The 24802-nt window shown below is 38.2% G+C and overlaps 1 protein-coding gene across 1 annotated transcript in view; it reads left to right on the top strand.

Annotated features, from left to right (window-relative positions):
• The first annotated feature begins 737 nt into the window (after positions 1–737).
• LOC116666591 (metabotropic glutamate receptor 5-like) overlaps positions 738–24802 on the top strand; it is a 279400-nt gene continuing 255335 nt past the window's right edge. The window contains exons 1-2 of the mRNA XM_032490430.1: positions 738–1410; positions 13676–14537. Of these exons, the coding sequence (XP_032346321.1) occupies positions 13877–14537 (661 nt within the window). The 5' untranslated portion in view covers positions 738–1410; positions 13676–13876. The remainder of the gene's footprint in view (positions 1411–13675; positions 14538–24802) is intronic.

Here is a 24802-nt window from a genome sequence, read left to right as displayed (position 1 = left end):
GTATCAGCTTGCTGGGTAGCTGACAGTTTGGTTTGGGGGAGGGAGACGAGGGTGGAGCGGGGGTGGCCAGAACCTCAAGGTTGAAGTCTGCTCCATTTGTCGATGGCTTCAGTTAAAACCTGTTGGGGAGAAAGGGAGAAAGCAATGGAGCAATGGGGCAAAGGAAGGAATGGCTGCAAGGGTTAAGAAAGGGATTCTGCATGCCTTCGGATACTAGTTCCCGCTCCCTAAGGCCAGGTGCGTGTGTTAAGAATGCAGACTGGGCTCCCCAGAACCACCGGAGGGCTCGGAATTCAGCGATGCGAAGATGGAGAGGAACAGGAAGGCGAATCGCTCCCCAATAGATCGGTTAGCTGCCGAGCCCCAGGCGCCTGCAGCAGGAAGAGGGGGGACAGCGGGTGGTGCTGAAAGCAAGCGCTTTCACTCAGGCTAGCGTGCCTCTTTCTGAACCCCAGTCTGCGCCCGGCCGCTCTTTCCTCTCCCATGGATGTAGCTTTCCCTTCGCACACAAAAGCCTGCTAGTTACCCCGGAGCGGCAGCGCGAGCGGCATGCCGAGGTGGGAGCCCAGGTCTAGCGACTTGGGGAAAGAACCCGGGGCAGGCCCACGAGCTAGCCGGTGACCAGAGCCTACCCTGCACTTGGGACCTCGCAGAGGGAAATGAAGAGTCTGCCCGGAGGGCTCTGGAAGTGCCCCCGCTTCCCTCAGGAGCAGGTGCTGTGGGGAAGGGAAATCGAGGAGAGGTTAACAAGTGCTTGTGCTTTTTTAGGCACTATCTTTGTGCTGCCTCAGCTGAATTGAAAGCTTGAGTAGCCAGGCAGATAGATTCTCCCACACTTTACTTTCCGCTAAGAAACTGACACAGACCAGTGGGAAGGCAGCGGCTTCCTTCCACCTTCTTCGTTCCCTACATATTGTTCCATTGTTCTAAGTCCCTAGAGACTGAGCTAGAGCTAATCTGTATCCTTAATGCTGACCGCTGGACTTTCGAGGCAGCCAAGGGAGCATTGCCTTGTGCTGTGTGCAGCCCCTTCCCTTCCACCCACCCGCTGCGGGGCTAAGCTAAGGTTTTCCATAGAATCCTCTTAGTTATACAACATTCTAGACTCTTTGGAGTTTTGGAGTGTTCAGATATGCTACCTCTTGTTAGGTGTGCTCCGTGCTCCTCATTGCCTTCATGGAGCCCAGGGCATTTTCTCCTTGAATTTCTCTCTTATATCCGTGCAATTATACATTTAAGAATCAGTTGTGACTGTTTTTGTCCTTTATGGATGTCGATTTCCGATTTCTGTTTAAAAGGATCTTTGGTTGGGACTTGAAAATACTGCTTCCTGAACTCCTCAGGTTAATTCACATCCCACAAAGCCTCCTCCAAGGAAATCTTTTCAGCACTCCGGACAGATCCTACAAGGTTTGGGTTTTTTTTTTTTTTTTTTTTTTTGGAATGTAGGTAGAATATAGTACGTTCTCCATAACTGCTTAACTGCTTCTTTAAGAGCTTTCCCTGGTCATTTAGATTCTGCTTGACAAAATATGTAATCTAAGTTATTTTTTGTTTTGTTCCCTTTTTCAGTTTTATTTTGTAGAATTATTACAGTTCGACTGCACATACAGATTATATTGCATGTAAATACATATATTTTTATTGCACCCCTAGGTCTCTGCTATCCCATGGTAATACTTTGGCTGTAGGCTGTGCTCAGAAAGAAATCAAACTCCTTAGTGTTTATTTATTAAATGACATATTGATATTATTTGAGGGAGAGGCATGGTATTTGAATATCCAAGTACTTTCCCAGTTCTTCAGTTTATTTTTGTGGATAGACACAAGCCTCTACCATCACATCATAGTACACGTTAAGGACATGATAACATATGCCAAGGTGAAAACTGAAAAATTCGCTCCAAGGTGGTGTGTTCAACCAGTACAAAATGTGCAGACTTTGGGGATGTTTGAGTAACTACATAATATTTTCAGTTTTCTCTCTGCTTTTTGACATTCTTATGTTCCCTAATTCAATAATTTATCTTTTTAAACATGTTTACTTTCATGACTAAAGGATTTTACTAATTCTCATTTCCTTACGTTTCTTCAAAATATGTTGACAATTTTATAGGAGTCGTATTAGATTGTCTTTTATGGAATTGTCAGAGCATTTTGTATAGCATTACTAAATAAAATGCCGATGAAAGGTAGGTGAAATTACAGGTTGAAAAATATGAGGTAAAGTTAATCATGAAAAATATTGCTCTTATTTGGGTACCGTTTTCTCCTGGGCTTTCTAGCCTCATGGGATGAAGACATATCCAAATATTCCTCCCTTTACTTTTTGCTGTGTTACTTTAGTAGATAGACGAGCTTAAGCTAACTTCATAAAATAGTGAAGACTACCTTTTGGTATGTGTTGATATATGCTAACGCTGATCAGTTTGAAATTTGGATAAACTGGAGGTGTATTGCTATAAAGCAGGAACATCCTACAATTGAGAAATATATATTATTTTTAATATTCAGAGAAATGTTAATACTTGTGCTGAGGCATCATTTAGTCACCATTTTTGTTGTGTGGAGTTTGGAGCATAGAAGAATATAGGCGCATCCAAATAAATTATTTTTTTTAAGTTTACAATGTGCTTGTGTAACCAAGAAAAGAAAATTTAAATTTTGATTTGTCATTCTTAACTATTTCTAACCGAGAACACATTTTCTTTTTTTTGAGAACATATTTTCTTGATATTCCTTTATCTTGGTTGGTTAAAAATGTACTTTTAAAGCATAGCTATAAAAAAAAAGTTATGCCACAAGCTTGCTTTCATTTTCTTTAAATTCTCAAACAGGAGAAAAATACCTAGATTTTACTAGTTCCAGTCTTGTTCGAATTGTATGTACCTTCAGTGGGGAGGGAAGCCAAGCCAAAGTCTTGATGCAGGCTCGTCTCTGCCCTAATAACTATCATTTATTGAGCGCATCAGGCACAATGCCAAGCACTAGATTTGTTATTTAATCCTCATAACAGTCATACAAGGCAATGATTTTTCTGTTGTTAAAATTGAGGGCTTTTTCTTTCATTGTCACATAACAAGGAAATGGAAACATTATACACACACACAAACACACATCTGATTTGTTTGGAACTCACACTTACCCTTTTTTCATTATATTAGGTAACTTTAATCTATGGTGTGGCTGAACACCATGGAATTTTTTCACTGTGTTTTCCAGGGAGTGGTGATGTGGTTGGGGGTACAGACCCTGGCCCAGGATTGCCTGAGTTTGAACCCCAGCTTTGTGGCTTATTAGTTATGTGACCTTGGGCAAATTACTTAACATTGCTCTGCCTCTCTTCATTTTTAAAGTTGGAAACAGGTTGTAACACTATTAGCCTCTCTGAGTAATTATGGGGAATTAATTACACAAGTATAAGTAAAGTGCCAGACTCTGAGTGAACAGTACAGAACTGGTCTTTATGACTATGAATCACATCCAGGCCTTTGAATATCAAATGTTTCCTGCATTTCCTATGTTATTGAATTTAATCTTCTCCACAACTTTATGATTGGTATATAATTAGTTTCAAATATCTTCCCTTATTTTAGTCAAACTATTCAGGAAGTTTAAAGGAAAGAGTTATATGCAAAAAAATGTATTTTATATTGATGTGATTCTGTTGGTCTTGTAAAGCTACCAGACCTAAGAATAATTCTCTAGTGATTGGTTTTCACAACTCTAGCTAGAGGCTGCTGACTTTAAATTTTTGATCCTAAATGTTCTAAGGAAAATTAAAAGTTCATAATCATAATGGCACTAGTGGACATGTAATAAGAATGCAGCCCATTTACATTCATAATATCTTGCAAAAGAATAATTGAAAAATATTTTTAAAAAACCAATTTGTTCTAATACAAAGTATTATATAATGCAAGTAATGTAGAAGAACCCTTTAAAGACCTACAAGCAAGGTAAATAATAAAATATTATATTATTTTTCTAAAAATAAAAATGAGATTTTGAAAAACCAGTGTATAAATTACTATATAAAATTATTATTCTTTATCTTTAAAATTATAATGAACGTTGTATTTCACAGAGCCTTTGAAGCAGTGAAGTGTATCATGGGATACTCTTCTCACATTCATTTTTTTTTGGTAATTTCTGAATACTCAGAGCTCTGCTTATTTAATGTAAGGCAGTATCATCACTGACTCTCACAGTTTAATCAAATTTCTCAAGTTGAAATTGCAAGCTTCAGAACAAGATAGTGCAGCCAGAAACAAGTTACAATGTAAAGAAGGAATAAGGCAAGTCTATTCCAAACTACTCTCTTTAAAATTATCAGGACATTTCAGAAAAAGGCTTTGTGGGGGCTGACACATCCAATGGCTCTTAGTTGTCTTCCTTTTTTTGATGATTATGTACACCTTGCCAGGATGGATTTCATATAAATCAGCAGTTTTCAACTGGGAATGACTTTGACCTGCAGGGAACATTTGACAATGTCTGGGGACACTTTATTCATCACAACTGGAGGAGATGTGTGCTGTTGGCACCTGCAGACCAGGGAAGCTGTCGAACGTCCTGCAGTGCATGGGATGGCAGTCCCCTCAAATGAAGAGCTGTCTAGTCCAAAATGTCAACAGGTCTGAGATTGAGAAACCCTGATCCAAATGATTCTAGGAAACGGAATTACCTGTATTTATTTGGTTTATTTGTGTGGCTTCCGAATGTAGCTGATAGCCATTACGTAAGAATTTGACAAAAAAAAAAAAAAAAAAAAAAGAATTTAATAGAAAACAGAGTCTCCAGAGTGTTTTGCAATCAATGCAGAAGGTTTAACTAACCAACTCATCTGATTTTGTGGAATGTGGGTTCTGGAGCCAGAGAAAATTAGATTCATGTTCAGACGCTGCCATTTATTGTATGTATGAGACTTCTGGCAAGATTCTTCACCTCTAAACCTCAGTTTCTAGAGATTTAACATAGGCAGTAATCATACCTACCCCATAGGGTCTTGTGAGACTTACATTAAATTATGCATATCTATTATTTAGCACAAAGTAGGCAGCCAATAAATATTGGCTATTAATAAGTAACCAGAGATCGAGTTAGAAATGCAAAACCACATTTTCAAGCACCTAATGGTAGGTAATATAATATGCACGATAGTACTTTACAGTCTTTAGAGGTGTCATAAATAACAAGAAAGCAGCTGAAGGCTGCAAAATGGGAAGAAGTTTAGACTCCCTGCTTGATACTTAAATTGAGACTAGTTAACAGTGGATTACATCATTTTTATTGCTTTGCTGTAGAAAGCTGTTTTAGGTCTTCATGGACTACTAAACCAGTTGTTTAATGATTTACAGTGATTTAGTGAGCTTTATTCCACTGCCAGCACCTTTTAATTAATGCATAAAATTACAGATTTCACTTTTGTTACAATGTTACTTTATGGCCCCTTTTTGCTTTAAGGGGGTTTCAGTTAAAATCTGGCATATTTTTTTTGTCCTGGGCTAAATAGAGGGGGTGCCTTTCTTGTTGACAAGGTCACAGATGTGTGCTTGAGATAATGACAACAATGGGGTGTTCCTCAGGCTGTAAAGCTCTTGGTATCACTGTACCTCAGAGCCTCTCTTATCTGTGGGATGCACTTGTTTTCAGGAAAATCTATCAGAGGCATCCATGGCATGTGCAATAGTGACACCCCTATTTGTGGTGAGGCTATTGCTCAGGCAGAAGGAATCATTTTAGTGTTGATGTCCTGAGCTGTATGATTTGCTTGTGCGGGGATTAAGTTATATAAGAGACATCTGTGCCAGAAAGATGGTCAGCGTTTGAGAAGATTGTTGAAAATAAAAGACAATGTGAGCTGTGAGGCTGATTACCATGTCAGTTGCCATTTATGGCAAATTCTTCCCGCCAATGTTTTTTCTTCATATTCATTAAGGATACAATATGAGATCGTATGATTACCTAAGGCAAAATACTTTTATGCATATTAAATACATGTCTATTTTTTTTATAATGGAATAGTGATTAATTGTATTATGCTATGAACCCAGAATATATAATATAGACTATTGAATAAAGCAGCCTAGTGCTTCTGAAAATAGGACCCTGAGCCAGAATATCATATAAGTTGTACTATTTATGTAAGCTCTATGATTTACTACTTTTGATTGCATAAAAGTACACCATAGTTTTAGATTGTAGATCTATAATATTTTGAAAGCTTTTAAAAAAGTATTGTAGTAGTTAATTCCTCCCCATTATCTATAGCAAGATTTAACATATGTATCTACATAGATACATGTATATCTACCAACCTATATAACCCCTACCACCTCAGAGTTATAACCTAAAGAAAATAATTTGTTCTCTTGGAGACTCTATTTCCACATATATGAAATGAGGATAATCAGACTTTCTTAGCGGTAATTTTGTTTTAGGTTGAAGTGGGATTAATAAGGGAAAAGGCTCTGTACACTGAAAATAATATAAAATGGTTTTACTATTTCCCATCCTTTTTTTCCCCGCCAGACCCTTGTTAAATGAATGAATTAACCTCCTGGTAAGAAAACTAAGGAGAAAAGGCCCCACTGATGAGCTTGTATAGAAACAAGAGAGAGCAGGCCCTCGTGGAAAGAACATTGTGTAGTACCCAGAATTGATAAGATAAGGAGGAAGGACTAGAGTGAAGTTAATGCCACCTTGGACAGTCTAAGTTGATAGATTATAAAATGTGAAAGCATTTATGCCCACAATGTCATGCATTTGTCCTATAGAAACACTTTCAAAAGTAAGTTAAGTGCAACACTCTTTATGACAGTAGAAAAATCTATAAACAATCTAAATATCAAAAAATAGAGGGTAATTAAATAAATTTTGGTGCACTCATAATTGAATACTATGCAACTGTTAGAAAAAAATAGATGTTCTAAGTGTGAATCTTGACTCTGCTACACACTTGTTTTGGAATCTTAGCCAACGCATTCGATCTGAGTCCCAGATCCTTCGTGTGCATAAAATTATCTACCTTACAGGGTTTATTTTTTAAGACAGTTAAGCGACATCTCACGTGAAACACTAAACATAGTGCCTAGCACATAGTAAGCTCTCTGTGTTTTTCTTTTAATTATTGCTATCATTATCTCCATCATCAAAATGAACTAATATCAAAAGATATTTACATTATATATAAAAGAATAAAATATACTGTAATACAGATTTCATACTAACATTCCATTTAAATTAAAAAAAATCTATGTATACAAGCTTATATGATTAGAAAATTATAGAAGAGCAGACACCAAGTTATAGAATGTGATTAAATCTGGATTTTGAAATGATATTTTGCTGGGTTCTGGTCCCAGGTCTGCTAAAAACCATTTATTTTTTCATGGATCTCAGTTAAACTGAATCATATGTGGGGCTCTTTCTAGTTCTATGATGCTACTTTCCTTAATATATTGAAGAGCCATGGGGAACACTAAAGTGTTCTGCCTCCTACTTTATCAGGCCCTGCTTCCCTTCTTGATGTCCTCTGTTGCCTGGACCCATTGGACAGAGGGAGTTTCATTATCCTGTTTTTCAATTTTCTATGGTAGGGTAGGGAGCACTGTCTTTAAACCTCAATCAGGTAGCTGACCAGAAAGCCCCGTAGACGCAATTCCCTTTATTTATTCTTTCATCCAGTAGGATTTACTGAATATCCATTTTGTGCAAGCATTAGACCAGGTGTTGTGTATGGCACAGATGTAACCTTTAAAGGGTTTCAAGTCAGTTGGAAGAAAAAAACACATGTGCATGAATAGCTACAATATTAGCTTAGTAATAAATAATATAAAACAGTATGGACCAAAATGCCACATAAATTCAGAGAATAGAGCAAATACTGCAAGGTGAGGGATCTGGGAAGAGTTTATAAAGGGACTATTTAAAAATATTATCTCATTCAATCCTCATTAACACTCTTTGAGGTAGGTGCTATTCTCATTCCAGTTAGGCTCAGAGAGGCTAAGTGACCCAGGGCACACAGCCAACAAATGGCAGCGCCAGGATTCAGACCCAGGTCTGCTTGACTCCAAGCCAGTGCTCTTAAAAACTCTGCGTTAAGGGCACGAAACAAGAGCATGTCAGAGATCAGAAGCAGCACGAATAGAACCACTGGGGCAAAGGGGTGGATACCTGGAGGAGACACAAGTTTAGCTTACCAGCAGACTCCCAAGGAGGGGCAGATTGAGAGGAGACAGGACACAAGGGAGACTGGGCCAGAAATTTAGAAAGTAGATCCCTCAGTCCCACACTTCAAACAGATCACAAATAACAAATAGGTTTGATGGTTTTTCTTTCTATTTCTTTCTATCTCCACTTCCTAGGTGATTGCATCCAGTTTCATTGTTTACAAAAAATAATATCTCGATGCTGATGCCTCCTCCATCCTCCATTTATGTCTCCTGTGCAGACCTCTGTCCATACATTCAGCCTCTTACATCCCAATGCTTATTAAATATCTCTTCTTGAATTTCTAACAAGTATTAAAAATTGATGTATCAAAACTGAATTTCGGCTCTCTCCACGCAGATCTGTTCTTCCACAAGTTTTCTCCACCTCAGTCATCGTGACCACATCTTTAATTTGCTTAGTGTCCTCATTGATTCTTCCCTTTCCTTCACGCCCCAAGTCAGACCTGACAGCAGACTCTTCTACTCCAAGTCCTACTGGTTCTCACCACCTGTACTCCCACCTCCCTGATCCAAGCCCCTGTCATCTCTCCCACCTGGACCATTGCGGTTGCTTCCTCATTGCTTTCTTGGTTCTGCCTTCATGCCCTTATTCTTGTAGAAACATTGGTCAGTGTGTGTCCCTCCACTATTGAGTACACATGTATAACTGAATCATTGTGTTGGACACTAGAAACTGACCTAATATTATAAATTGACTATACTTCAATAAAAACAACTCTTCCAGAAAATCACTCTCACACAGTGTTAGAGCCAAAGTCTTTTTTTTTTTGCCTTTCTCTCTATATATATATATTTATTTATTTGTTGAAGTATAATTAGTTTACAATGTTGTGTCTTTTAAAGTCCGAAAAGACTTACCACTTCATACTAATTCTCAAACCTCACTTTTTCTTCTTTCCCCATTTTTGTTTCTCTGCAGTCACACTAGCCTCCTTGCTGTTTCTTAACACACAAAGCATCCATCTGCCTCAGGGACTTAGCATTTACTTTTTTTTTTTTTTTCTAACCTGGAATATTCTTTCCCTAGGTATTTGTGTGACTCATTCTCTTACTTCTTTTGGGTATTTACCCAAATTTTACTTTTATAGTTTATACTTTTTGGCTGCATTGTTAAAATTTCTTCCACATCTCTGATGCTTTCCATATTCTTTCCTTGCCTTGTTTTCCTTTAATCTTTATTACTGTGTAGCATACGATGTTTTATTTCCCTATCTTATTTGTTGTCTGACAAACCACCTTGGATTACAGGCTCCGTGAGGGTATGAATGTGTATCTGCTTTGTTCCACATCTGAATCCTTAGGGACTAGAAGAGTGCTTGGTACAGAACAGTCACTTAATAAACATTCATTAGACAAATGAGTGATGCTAAGAGTTAGAGTATATCCTACTGGTCTGTTTGGAACTTATGCTCTATTAATTTCTAGTATTTTGGTAGCACATGGGATGTCTCGTTTAATCTTATCATAAGCTGAGTTGTAGCACAATTCTGTCCAATTTCTAAGTCATAATTTATTTCAAAATACACTTTCCAGATATCTGAGTTTCATAGCTAGTATCAATAAAATACAGCTGTTGTGTGAGATCAAGGCAGATTATGAAGCAGTCATTGCTTTATAATCTGGCAGGTCATAATCCAGTAGGAGATGCCAGGGCAATAAAAATACATCTGTGCTAGATAATCGTACACATTTGTACCTTCTCTGTGCCGAATCTTCTCTTTTCCTGGAATGTTCTTCACTCTCCAGTTTTTAAGGACGCTCCGGTAAGATTCCATGTCCCTGGGAAGTCCGCATGGTGTTTAGGTGGCCCCTCTCATTTTCTGTGGACTTTGGAAGTAACTGTCTTGAAGGAAGGGGCAGTAAGGTGGCAAGGGATGATGAAATGAGTATGTTACGGAGCCACTAGGCATAGACATGCATTCTAGCTCCATCCCTTTCTAAGTTTTTAACTTACCAAAACCCATTACATCATCAGTAAAAGGGTGATCATAAAATAATACCTATATCTCAGGGTTGCTATAAGGATTACTGACACCCACATACCACACGTACAGAGACACACCCACACACAGACACAGATGCACGACGCACAGAGAGTGTAACACCTTCCAGGGGAGCGAGATGCGACGTCTCTGCTACATGAAAGCCTTACGTGTGTCTGTGAATATCAAGCGCCCAGGACATGTTTTTTTGGCTTCTCTGACATCCCCTGTTCTTACTTTCTGATCTGACTCTGTTTCCTAGGCTGACTTTTGACAACCTCACCTCTCTGTGGGGCTTACTTCTCAGCTCCATCTTTTCTCTGTTTGTACTTGCTCTCCAGGTGGTTGTATTCATTCCAAAGAGCTTATACATTGGTGACCCTTAATTTACATGTGTAACCCCCAAACGCTCCTCTCAGTCCGGCCTTACATGTCTACCTTCCTCCTTGGCAACTTTACTTGGATGCTTCCAAAGCATCTCAAATTTAACATGTTCAAAAGGAAAATCGTTAAGTTTTCTTCTTCTTCCATCTGTTCCTGTTCCAGTCAATCCTATCTCTTTTAAGGGTACCAAAATACACTAGTTTTATTTAGCTCAAAGCCTAGGAGTAGACCCTGATTCCTCTCTAGCTTACCCACATTCAGTCCATCAGCAAGTCCAATTGATTCTACTTGCAAAATATATCTGACTGTGTTCACTTGTCACCAATCATAGCCAAGCCACTATCATCCCTTAGCTCGAGTGTTATAAGGGTCTCCTTATCAGATTTCTCAAGTGCGTTATCCAGAACAGTGAGCCTCTAGAACAATCTTTTCTAAGATTGAATTGTGCCAATCATCTGTTTACACCTCAGTGGCTTTTTATTGTACTTAAGCTCCAAATTCCTTTCAAAAGCTTACAAGATCCTACACGGTCTGGCCCTTTCTTATCTTTCCAACGTCATCTTCTACCACAGTACCACCCATTCTTCATGCTCTGGCCACACTTTTCACATGACCGACTTCTTTTCTTTCTTCATTTTCTTGATCTTTTGCATTCATCAGGTTCCAACCAAAGGCACCTTTTAGAGTATTGATCTGTAAGCCCCATGAATATAGGGAGCCTGTACACCCTGTTCTGTCTTGAATATTTGATTCCTAGCAGAGAATCATAGCATAGGCATGCCACAAATAGACGGTTGATGATGAGCTAAAGAATAAATGCCTGGTGCATGATGGGTGCTCAGTGAAAGATAATGATAGTAATTACCAATGTATGTCTCTGTACTTTGCTATAGAGTCTCTCCCACTCTATAGTTAATAGGTATTTGTTGAATGAGTTAATAATTAATTTAGCTTATAATAGGAGGACTATATATGTATATATACAAATATATTCTCAATACATAAGGCTTGCTGGAAATAACTAACAAATAAAATGCAAAAATAAAATGTGTTTTGATGGGCCACTTCTAGTCTCTCACCTCAGCTTTAATAGCTCTTACAAGATGAAAATGAATCCTGGTTCGTTACTGGCTTTGCTCACTAACATCCTGGATTTAATGAGAAATTGTGATTCTTTTTACTTTAGATTTTTCTTTTTGTCTGCAGTAGGATTCGTGTGATCGTGAGAATAAGCATGGATCCCCAGGTCTTTGGTCTAAGTGAAGTGAGGCGAAAGCTGGGGAATATTCTGATGATTTCCCAATGAGAAAATTAATATTAGCCTTTGTTTCCTTCTTCCTTGTCTCCAATGCCAACTTCCTTACCAAAACTGATTTTTCCCCCCAAATATTGCTAAATATCTAGTTATTCTGGAAAACCTAGCTATTTGATGGGGGTTTTTGTTTTTGTTTTTAATTTTAGTGTTTGGCACTATACAGAGGGAGCCTTTCTCTGTTGCTATAGGAAACAGTAGAAGGAAATGGTGAAAATGAGAGTGAGAGTGATTAGAAATGTGACTCAGGCTCTATTCATTTTGTGCGTGGACTAGAATGTTTGCAGGTCTGATGAATTTTGAAAACCATTAGTATTCCTGAAGAAGCATCATAATTGCATAAATTCCTGAAGAAACATCACCTGTCTTTGAAAGGTGGTGCTTAGGGAGTTAGTCACTTTAAAACAGTTTGAGATCCTTGGCTGGCCGAGATGGTAGCATACAGAATAAGTCTCTTATACTATCCTTTAAATAACCCAAATCACTAATTTGTCAGTGCTCTCTAACAAATCATGCTAGAATTTGCTGTAGGCAACTTGGGACAAAATTTTCTTCTTCTTAGGAGCTTAAATTGAAATAAGTGACTATATTCATAGCTATACTTAGTTTCTGCTTGGAAGTATAGTTCCAAATATGCATCCATCCAGCCTTTGAGTCTTCATGACATGGAATTTTTTCCTGGATCAGGGGTATAGGACTGATTACTGTGAATTTTATTACAAGACTCTATAATTACTTTGAAGACTCTGGAGAACCAAGTGAGTTGCCAGAGAATTTTCTGTCCTCACCACCTAGGCACAGAATGCCCTTGGAAATTTAATAACAGAAAAAATCATGTCTTGAATATATATAGCCCTTTTCAATACACAAAACATTTACATAGTTGATATCTCATATTGATTCCCATAAGGGCAGCCTCGCACACATTATTCCCATTTTTCAGATGACAAAATTCTGGCACATTTGAAACAATTTACTAATAGTTCTGAATAGTAGAACTGGAATTTGAACCTGAATGTTCTTTTCTGCAAAAATTAGTATGCATTTCACTATGCTTATGTATTGGGGGGGGCATCTTACTTTGTAATCTTCCAACCCCCTTCCTTCTCTACCGTTCATTTAATGTGGAAATGCCCAGTTGGCTTGGTTTGTCTTTGTTCTATCTTATATGGAAAGTAGACGTAATTCTTATTCACTGGAGAGATTATTCAACTTGCTTTACATTGCAATTGAAGAAAGGGCATGTGGGCTTTTTTTAAAAAAGTAACTTTATTTTTTAATTGCATCATCAATACATGCCCAATGCTGAAAATTTGGAAAGAAACAAAAAGCATTCCTAAAACAAACAAAAAATACCATCATTATTACTGGAGATCACCAATATTGAATATTTTGGAGGTTTCTGAAGATTTTTGTTCCTGGCATACTTCTTTTAGGATGCTTCCCCTCACCTCCACATCAGAGTATAGTTTGACCAGCCACACATAAGATTCATTTTTGGGTACTCCATATGAACAAATGAAAAAAATATTAACCTAAACAAAGTAGGGTCAAGAAGCTGTATCAGCTGCTTTTATCAAACCACAAAATCACAGCAGAGACAAAGAAGAGTCAGAAAGATTTCTGAATTCTTTTTTTCAAGTTATCTGCATCATCAAAGACCTCTCTTTCCCCACTAGCATAGACTGTTAGAGCTTCGGAAACCAGCTGTACTTCTGTTGTTAAATACCCATTCTGTTCTTTTCCTTCCCCTTCAGGTTTTGAAGATCATGATCACATGGATGCATCTAACTACATGGTACCTGGGGACATGGTGGTCCTTTAGAGAGCACATCTAAATTGTTGGCTAAGGCTTTGGTTTGCCACTCAACATAGGACATCTCTTGATCCTGTCTGTCAGAACTCTCCTAAAGTCTCCCCACCATGCTGTCTTTATTAGCTTGAACTCCTTTCCTAAAATGGTCCTTCTGTTGATCCTGTCAGTCCTGCTTTTGAAAGAAGATGTCCGTGGGAGTGCACAGTCCAGTGAGAGGAGGGTGGTGGCTCACATGCCAGGTGACATCATTATTGGGGCTCTCTTTTCTGTCCACCACCAACCCACTGTGGACAAAGTTCATGAGCGGAAGTGTGGGGCGGTTCGTGAACAGTATGGCATTCAGAGAGTGGAGGCCATGCTGCACACCCTGGAAAGGATCAACTCAGACCCCACACTCCTGCCCAACATCACCCTGGGCTGTGAGATACGGGATTCCTGCTGGCATTCGGCTGTGGCCCTAGAGCAGAGCATTGAGTTTATAAGGGACTCGCTTATTTCTTCAGAAGAAGAAGAAGGTCTGGTGCGCTGTGTGGATGGCTCATCCTCTTCCTTCCGCTCCAAGAAGCCCATAGTGGGGGTCATTGGGCCCGGCTCCAGCTCTGTGGCCATTCAGGTCCAGAACTTGCTCCAGCTTTTCAACATACCTCAAATTGCTTACTCAGCAACAAGCATGGATCTGAGCGACAAAACTCTGTTCAAGTACTTCATGAGGGTTGTGCCTTCAGATGCCCAGCAGGCACGGGCCATGGTGGACATAGTGAAGAGATACAACTGGACCTATGTGTCAGCTGTGCACACGGAGGGTAAGTTTTCTTCACACCGAGTCTGTCTCATGCACCTGACAGCTTGCCAGTTACAATTTCAGGTTCTGGAGGGCTGAAATTGTCCTAATTATTTGGGATCTTTTGAACTGCTTAGTTATACCAGCTCTATAAGAAGGGACTGGATGGCCGATGTCTAGAGTAACAGATTTAAGCTAATACGAGTGATGCTGTGGCCATCATTTGGCAAAATAGGAAATTTTTTTCTGGTTAATGTATTATGTTATCCATACACCTGCTGTAATGATGCTGGAGATTTTTAAGTTTTCTAGATCTTCATTGAACTTCTCATATTTTTAACACTTTACGGTTGCTCCAAGTGCCTCTTGTTTCTTTTTTTTTTTTTTTTTTTCCAGTTGCTTCTTCATTTATTGTAGGATACATGCCTCAGTAATGTAAGAGGTGGTCTTGTCTGGGTCATAATCATCATAATACCTTCTTATAAAAAGCATCCATTTGGATTTCTTTGAATATATTGTGCTCTGCAATTATCATTTTTTAAACTTACATTCTTTTTTATTGAAGTATAGTCAGTTTACATAGTTGTACCGATTTCTGGGCATCATGTTTCAGTCATACACCTAATGTTTCTGAGAGTTAAAGGGAGGTACACATAAAAAACATGTAAGGACTGAAGGCACCCGGTCCTGGCTCAAGTATGCTGTAATAGAAAATTACCAAACAGTTTAGTCTTATGACTATTTTTCAAAAGAGTGTATAGTTAAAACTGAAATGGAGATATGTATGAATTAGGTCTATCCTTGGATAGGACATACTCGGGAAATGTAATTTTTAATAATTCAACATTAGTTTGCTTTGAAATTTATTGCTTCTTTATGCTCAGAGCATAGTGAGGAAGAAAGACATACCTGAGGTTCTGTAACAGATAATAATAATATTAGCTCTTATTACTGTTAAAAGTGCTTTTAAAATGCTTTTTATACATTGTTTGTTAGTTCTCAACCAAGGCTGTTCAGTATAGGTTTGGTTTGACCTACAGAAGTTAAGGTGCCCAGATTATGAGGCTCACTCATTGTGCAGCACTCCTCCTGGGACAGCACACTGCATGTACTAAGCATGATAGTATGCCAAGGAAGGCACCAGATACTTTGTATAGCTCATTAAATCATTGTTAGGATTAGCTGAGGTTTTAAAATTCTGCAATAACACTCTCAGTGTGTTCTAAACAATCTTATAAAATGTTGGGGTTGAGTTATTGGGAAATTAATGGTCAGAGTAAAATGACTTCAGAGAGTGGAAGTCCGTCACCAATTAGATATTGCAGACTTTTCATCAGCAAGTGCTCTCAGATGGATTTCACTGCATAGACACTCAATAATCGCCAAAGCTGCGCCAGTATAAAATGGGTTTCTACACTGGTTTGAGACGTCTATGCCTTTGGAGGTGTTCATGCATGGTTTATAGTTTACTTACAGAGTTGTTGATTTATAGAGATTTTGAGCAGTGGTGATTGGATAGGTGATTGGACTAGGAAACCTTTGACTTTTTTTCCTTATCCTGAGGTTTTTCTTAAAACCACCATTTCATTTGATTCTCATAGCAAGCAGTGATATAGATAATCCAGATATTTTAGTCCCATTTTAAAATACAAATTTTTGAGGAGTTCAAATATTTCACCCAAGAATTACCTGATAGCAATTTCAGAGACAGGAGGAGGCTCATAGCTACTAACTTCTAGTTCAGAGTCCTATTATAATTTAGCAGAATTCGATAGAATCATACCTGGAGGATACATTTATGTAACACATGTTTAATAAGCCCAAATATACGAAAGGCCCTCTGGTAGTCTATGAAGGACAGTCCAATGTTTTATACATCACTACCCTCAATGGGCATGTAATCGGAAATTGAAGGAGAAAAAAAAAGTCACGTCCTGCTCCATGGGGATGGAAGCCATGGTGGAAATCTTAGAGGAGGAAATGCATTTGACAGTGGAATTTTAACAGGAAGAATACTGACACTTGGTGAAAATTAGAAGGCATGGATTTCCAGTAAAGGGCACAAGGAAATATGAGGTGAGAAAATTAAAAAATATGTTGGCAGAAGACCAAGGATGAAGACATGTTTTAGTGTGCCTCAAATCAATCATAAAATGTATTAAGGACTTCCTTCTGACTTCAGAAGAGTAGATCTTGGTCACTACGTAGGAAATGCTAATCCAAGATTGTGTTCAAAGAGAAACTCATCATCATTACCTTTGACTTTTACTAATTTAAATTGTCTTTTTCAACCTAAATGTACATGAGTAGTGAGTGATATTAATAAAATAAATTATGATGCATTCATACAATACATTATTACATAGCTATTAAAATGACTGAGGCACTCTGCAGGTAATGAGAACAGAATGATCCCCAGGATCATTTTAAGTGAAAAAAGCAAGGCACAGTCCTGGCATGTTATTTGTATAAAATGGAGGTTGTAAAAACCATTTGATTGAATATTTACAGAATTGTTTTCAGAGAAGAGCAAGATATAACAGTTGCTCCTTCTAGGGAGGAATTCTAAGGAATTAAGGAATAGGGTGGAATGGAAGTGACTTTTCTTACAGAATTTTTAAATGCAAACTTTTGAAGTGTATTACAAGCACAGGCTGCCTATTACAACATAGCAAATAAAAGAAAATATTCTATTTGTGGGCAAGAAATAAGTCAATAAAAATTTGATTGCCAAATTCAGGCAAATTTAGTGATTTTTCCAAATATAGGCCAATAAAAATTTTGTTGCTCGATTTTGGCAAAATATTTGGAAGATAACATGGAGATGCAGGAGAGAACAAATTGAATACGGACATTAAAGACTGGAGGAAATACTTCTTGGCCTATTGTTTTATGTTGTTAATGAAGAGGTATTTAAATTGCTTTGATCGTAAGCAAGTATGTGGCTAATGAAGTTACATGGGGTTACATCTTATAATTTATCAATATAGGAGAGGTCTGGTGGGAAGTTCTGCAAGTTAAAATTCACCTCTAGGATCAGGAAAGTGCTTGAGTGTAGCAAGACACAGCTCTGTTGGGTACTGCGGAAGGCCCCAAGGTGAGCCTGGGTGTCTGCTGCCTAGCCCTTCAGGGAGCCCCTGTGGGATTTTCCATGAAATGATGGTACCGGTTCTTCCTTGGGCCTCTTTCTGTGGCTGGTTTGGGGCAGTTCTCTCTAGCCCTGGTTCACATATCCCCAGTATCTCAAACTTATTCCCATGTCCTTATAATTACCTTCTTCTGCTCAGTTGTTATTCCTCTGTCTTGAAGACTATGGAAATTTCCAAATGCTTTCACACACAGCATTGAAGTCTATAAAAAGCTGTTGTCTTATTTTCACAAAACCCATTTGTCCCCCCCATGTTGCCCATTCATTGTATACTTCAACGTGGCAGTACTGTCACTCAGTCCTCGTGGCAGCTATCACAAGATGTCCCTTTGAGAATGTGTGTGCTGTCACAGAATTTCAGAGGAGAGCACAAGGAGATGTGGGTTTCAGCTTCAAGGTTAATCTCCTACACTCGCATTTCCTTGGTTTATGTTTTTTTGAAGGCTACAGGACTGTATATTTACTGTGGCTTGTTATGTTATGCAGAAGTATTGCCTAGGCCTTCAAGGCAAAGAGATTAAATGTCTGAAAACAAAAACAAGAAAAAAATGTGTTAAAAGGCAGACCGCACTAGCTCTTCAACCATGTGGAGGAAAGGAACATGCAAGGACTGGGGAGGAAAGGAACATGCAAGGACTGGGAAGAAAAGCCTGTACTCCTTTTAAAGGAGTCAGTCCCATTGCAAGCCACTCTCTCTGCTCTGAGAAAATTTAAGGGGTCCTTTTGTCTCAGTGCATTTGGAAACGTTGGTACCTGTGCCCATTATGGTGCAGAAGCAACGGTGCTTGTCTGTTTAAGGGTGTGGCCGATCCACTGCTTTGGCTCTGCTGACGTCCATGAATGACCCCTTTGCTTTGTAACTTCGTGGTTCCCTTCCGCTCTCATGCAGCACTAGCCTTGTGACTGCTTTGGCCAATAGAATTTGGTGAGAATGAGAACTTTCTTTCTTATGTGTCTGTCTTGGAACCCTGTCATCACTCTGAGAGGGATGAGAGCAGCCAGGTTCCCCAGATGAGGGCCATCTTCGACCACTTGACCTCATCTAAGCGAGAGCTCCCAGTGAAGTTCCACACAATTGCCGTCGTGACCCACAGTCAATTTCCATCACGTAATAGCGCCCAACTGAAGCTATAAACATTACCCATCTAACCATAAATTTATGTGCAGTAACAGATACCTTCAAGGTGGAGCCCAGTGTAAGCATTTTCATTCCAATGACTTTAAACTCAAACCCCACTGCACCCCAGTGGGGTACTACTACAGTGTCTAAACTTCGAAATCAAAACAAAATAAATTTATTAACACACATTAATATTCTTGTGATTTCAATGTAATAAATGCCATGGGCAAGAAAGACAACTTTAAATGCTTCCCCCCATACTTTTGGTTCAAAGTTAGAGCTCTGATAATTCCCTTGAAGTCTGAATGCTATATATTCCATTATTCCATGCTTCCCCTTCATATAGCTCCATTTAATTGAGAAGAGTAATTATGAATTGGCTTTTATACACAAACTATACGTACGGTACTTTACAGATGACTTATAGGATTTTCACACTTGGAAATTTTTGCTGACTTTAGTTGAAATTCCGCTGTACCTCCCCAGGGTCTGTCTGAGTGTGTAGCACATAATAGATGCTCAAAGGCTATTTGGTGAATGGATGTATTTGTGTTAAAATAGTACCCAGCTCACTATTAATGAGTATATCGTGTGTGGATAAATAGCAGGCACTTGTAATTTTTCACAGTTTTGCTTCTCTATAAAAATGACATACCAAAATACCTCCTATGATTAATTGTTAAACGCTGTTCACACCTCACTCCCTTTTTTGTTTGCACTGGTTCCCGAATTTGTTATTTCCACCTAATGATAAAGGAATGCTAATTTGTTCTAGCCAAATAATACATCTCAGTGATGCTCTGGGAGAAAAATTGTACCAGTAAGTTGTATTGGTAATGTGACATCATTAAACATTGTCTTCAGGCTAACTTTCAGGTTATGATACGGTTTTCTATCAGTTATTTAAAAATTTGATAACAATCAAGCTTTGGTTGAAAGGCCTTCGGTGTGATTCATAGTCTGTACATTTAGTTTAACTTCTAAAACTTGGGGAACACGGTTTTCTCATTACACCTTTTCTATTAATTGTGATTGTGTCAAGACAGCAATTTAGTTTGGGAAGATGAGAGATGTCACCATGAGCCCTACTGAGTACTCTTTAAAGAGATTTCATTTTGTTTCTCTGGGGATTGAACAGTGTTGAGAGTTGAGATGAACTTTGAGATGGTCATAGTGATAATTCAGACAAAAGCTACTGTTAGCTTTGTAGAATGTTAACACTGGGAGGGTCTCAGGCAAGCGTTTAATAACCCCTTTATCTCACATTTGAGGAAACAGGAAAGGAAGGACAAGTAATTTGGCCTTAACCATTAACAAAGCTGGGTCTTGAAACTCAAGATTCCTGTCCAGAATTTTGTTTCCACATCATTCAAGTTTTTTTTGTTGTTGTTATTTTATTAACTCTCCATTTCAATGCTTTATTCCTTTTCCCTTTGCCTCAGTGATGACAATCTGCTGAAAGTTTTAATGCCTATTTTAAATAATAGCAGGGACCACGAATGAAATCGTTTATGTAGAAAATTAGCCTTGAGACATAGCATGATCTCTTTGCTCTTGGTCTGTAAATTAAATGAACTGCTTCTTTGCCTGGGTCATACTGATGCTTTGCAGAAAAGATTTTTTCCTTTGCTTCACAAGAATTCTGAAAACATCAGACCTTCTGCCAACATCTTATAAGTATGAATTGATTGGATAATTATGTTGGTTGCCATTAGCATGACGATAAATGAAAAATCAGATGCAGAGACTTTTAGGTGGATTCTTCATTAAGTTACATCATGGAGCCACAGTCGGGGAGCTAGTGCAACTCTAATAGTAAAAGAAGCAGTCTTTCATAGTCATATATCACTGTAAGCAACTTCATTGTTAGTAGAGAAAGAAACACAGGTAGCACTGGGAAGTGTGTTTGGGGTCGGGGGCTTCCTCTTATCTTCCCTTCCAGATGGAATAGTCTATGGACTTCCAGCTGGTAGCCTCTAACCTGTCTTAGGGAAAAAATTGGGATCCACTGACCTATCTAGCTGTGGCCAGGACAAGATCTTCCCTAATTTCAGGGGATTATTTTTATTATTATTATCACCATCATAATAATAATATATTATAACAAATATTATTATTATTATTTAATATATATTTAATATATTATTATAATATATAATAATATATTATAAATAAATATTATTTAATATATATTTAATATATTATAATATATAATAATATATTATAAATAAATATTATTATTTAATATATATTAATATAATATTATAATATATAATAATAATATATTATAAATAAATATTATTATTATTATTATCACCATCATTATTTTTAGACAAGTTCTGGCTTGGGCTCTGATTCACCTATAAAAGACTCATGCCTGAGATAACATTCCTGTTTCCAGTTTCTCAGACACTATTGCTGTTCATCCACTGCTGAAAATACCAGAATGTCCCCCTAAATACTCCATGCCTAGGGCGACTAAGTTAGAAGAAACTTGGTTTTTGGAGGATGCCACTGCACTGCCATCCCAGCACACACAGATAGCTACCTGGGGTGCTGTGCAAATGTGGACACTACAGTTCCAACCAATCAGACTGCTTCTTGCAATGCAAAGATAGTCTGTGAGTGAGTATGCCTGTTAGGTATTTGGGTATTATCCATTTTATGGATGGGAGCTGCGCAAATTGTGTGTCTTTCCTTGGTGTCCATTATTCAGGATCTCGCAGAGACAACATTATTGTCTGAGCTTTAGAATTTCAATACTCAAAGGTCCGTTCCTTCTGTTTACTGAACTAGTCTTGTGACTCAGTTCCTCAGTCATGATAATCTTACTAGCTTCTAGGTTTATGAAGTTTCATAATGAGCAACAGGCATTGCTTCTGACTGAGGAAAGCTGGGGAATGGGGGGCCGTGGTGTGAGGTGTTCATGTCCCAACGCAAAACAGTTTCTGCACAGCAAACTCTACCCACCACACATGAAGCAAGCCCATAAGAGAAAACAAGGGTAGAGGGGCACAGAACTCTAGAGAGAGGCTGCTTTGCCCTTCTTTGTTCTCTCTTTCTCTCCCTCTTTCTTATTTACCGAATTTTCCCTACCTCTTCTTTAGCTACTGAAAATTTTTAGATTTTGTAGGCAGTTTGGTAAATCTAGATCAAGAGTGATAAACTCATGACCCCCTGAATTTGAAGGTGAATATATGAAAGATGAAGATTACATTAATGTATCCTGGGAGTGGAAAAAATAAAAGGCCTAGTTTTACTGAAAGAAATATCGCTGACGTCAGAGATAAGAATGTTTACTGTGACTCTGAGAAAGTCACTTCAACTCCTTCATACATTTGTCCCATTGAAGGGGGCTGGAAAGGATGTTCTTGGAGACTTCTTGCAGGTTTCACCTTCTGTGACTTGCTTTTCTCATGCTTCCACAGACACGCCCGGGCTGGATAAAAGGGGGCATCACATTTCAAGTCAACACAAAGAAGAGTGGCCAAAGTGGTTGTGGGATATGAAATCCTGTCTTCAGAGAATAAACTGAACAGAGAGACTGGCAGGGCCTGAGTGCTATTCTTAGGTACTTGGAAAATTCAGGTGGAGAGAAGCTGGACTCTATACGGCCAGGAACATTACAAAGAGAGCTAATTACTGAAACACCAGAATAACAAATTACGGGTCAATTTTAGAAGGATATTTTTTGTTCCGTAACAGAACCATTCATTGAAAGACTGGCCTCTTTTAGGAGTTAGCTCTCTGTTCTCCGTGACTCCTGTGCACAAGCTTGGAATAAACAGCCATGTGGAGGGGCTCTGGAAAAATGAACGTAAACCTCAGTTGGGAAGTGAGGGAGCTGGATTATTTGCCCTCTTTGATAACCCCATTCTTGACAACCAAATGCTGCTTAATTGAGATTCTATTTTTTTTTTTTGGTGAGTTAAAACACAGTCATGTGTACTGTAATACGTCATTCATTTTCTAGTTGATTCATTTATCCCATAACAAGTTACCATTTATGGGTTAGAAAATAGGGCTGGAAAGAGAAAGTGATTTTTCCCAAAACACTGTGGCTCCTTAGTGGCAGAGCAAGGATGTGGACCCAAGGCCAGCTCTTTTTAATTATGTCCGAACTCCCTCCCTTTATACTGGGGTGGTTGTGGCTTCAAGGAACAGTAGGATGCACAGCTATTGATCCTCTTCCCTCCATAGGAAACATGAAAACACTATTTGTTTCCCTACTGAGAGAATCTTTTGAGTATATTTCATGTGTCTTTGTATCTGGCTTTGAAAGCAGCACCTTTCCTTGTTCCCATGGAAGGATTTAATTACAGTAAAAAGAAAATAAATTAAGGAGGAAGCATGTGGCAACAAGGTGACCTCCTAGAAGACCTTCCTGTGAGTCTGATGACAGGTACAGACTGTACCTGGTGGTTTCTATCTGCATCTCCACTGCAGACGCCACAGCTCGTCCTTCAGATGCCAATTATGGGAGGAAGCCGTATGGTATGAATTTTTTAAGGGCAGGAAGACATATTGTTAAATGCTGGGGCCTTATGTATGGAAAACTTCTCCAGAATACATTAGGACTAGGAGTTATGAAATCTCATTTTGGCGCATACTCCAGAAAGACTTCTCAACTTGTTTGTGTATGTAGGGATGGGGGTGTGGAAACAGGAGACTGAAGATGGAGAGTTAATGCTGTACTTTAAGCACTTCTGAATTGTTTTCACTTTTATAAGAAGCATGAATATCTTTTGTAGTAAAAACAATCAACACAATGGTTTTATAACATCTTTTTAAATTTCAAATTGGATGTGCTCCAGCACTTTTAATAGTCAGTAACTGCAACCTTGCTAATGAAGGCTAAGGTGTAGCACGTTGAAGCATCCCATAGGCTTGAGTATAAAGCCAAAGGAAATAATACGGACCCTAGGAAATAAAACAGACTACATTTAATAGCTATGCTAGTTTGAAAATGAACCAGATGCTCCTCTTACACATCATTACAGCTCAAATATAACAATGCCAATAAGAGCTATTATTTATCAAGTATTTGTGTTATCAGAAAATATCTGTTTTTCTATACTGTATGAAGTGATATTAAGATATAAAGTTTATGCTATTATTAGTGTATTATTACTAATATTATCTGAAAATAAGTTCTACCCATAGCTACAATGAAAAGTAGACCATAAATAGAGTAAAAAGGATATGTCTCTACTACTTTTCTCAAGGACTCTAAAAATTGAAGTGTTTGTATCTTTGACAATTTCTTCATAAGCCTTCTTAATATTCCTTTGGTTACATAATTTCTTTTCAAAAACTCTGCATCTGCTTTTCACCAGATTTGGGTTAGGATTTCAAGCCTTGACTCTCCCTAATGAGAGTAGAGAGCCATTTATTATTAAGGAAAACTGAATTATTGCATTGCCTTATGCTGGCTTTTTATCTTTTAGAGAAGCGTGTTATGTTAGTTTTTTTTTTTAACTTTTTTTATTGAGTAATAGTCATTTTACAACGTTGTGTCAAATTCTAGTGTAGAGTGCACTTTTTCAGTCATACATGAACATATATATATTCATTGTCACATTTTTTTCTCTGTGAGCTACCATAAGATCTTGTGTATATTTCCCTGTGCTATACAGTATAATCTTGTTTATCTATTCTACAATTTTGAAATCCCGTCTATCCCTTCCCACCCTCTGCCCCCTTGGCAACCACAAGTTTGTATTCTATGTCTGTGAGTCTATTTCTGTTTTGTATTTATGTTTTGTTTGTTGTTTTTTTTTTTAGATTCCACATATGAGCGATCTCATATGGTATTTTTCTTTCTCTTTCTGGCTTACTTCACTTAGAATGACATTCTCCTGGAGCATCCATGTTGCTGCAAATGGCGTTATGTTGTCAGTTTTTGTGGCTGAATAGTATTCCATTGTATAAATATACCACTTCTTCTTTATTCAGTCATCTGTTGATGGACATTTAGGCTGTTTCCATGTCTTGGCTATTGTAAATAGTGCTGCTATGA

This window comes from Camelus ferus, chromosome 10 (genome assembly GCF_009834535.1).
Source record: "Camelus ferus isolate YT-003-E chromosome 10, BCGSAC_Cfer_1.0, whole genome shotgun sequence".
Classification (NCBI taxonomy): Eukaryota; Metazoa; Chordata; class Mammalia; order Artiodactyla; family Camelidae; genus Camelus; species Camelus ferus.
Note: the sequence above shows the minus strand (reverse complement) of the source record. Positions and strands in the feature narration are given on the sequence as shown.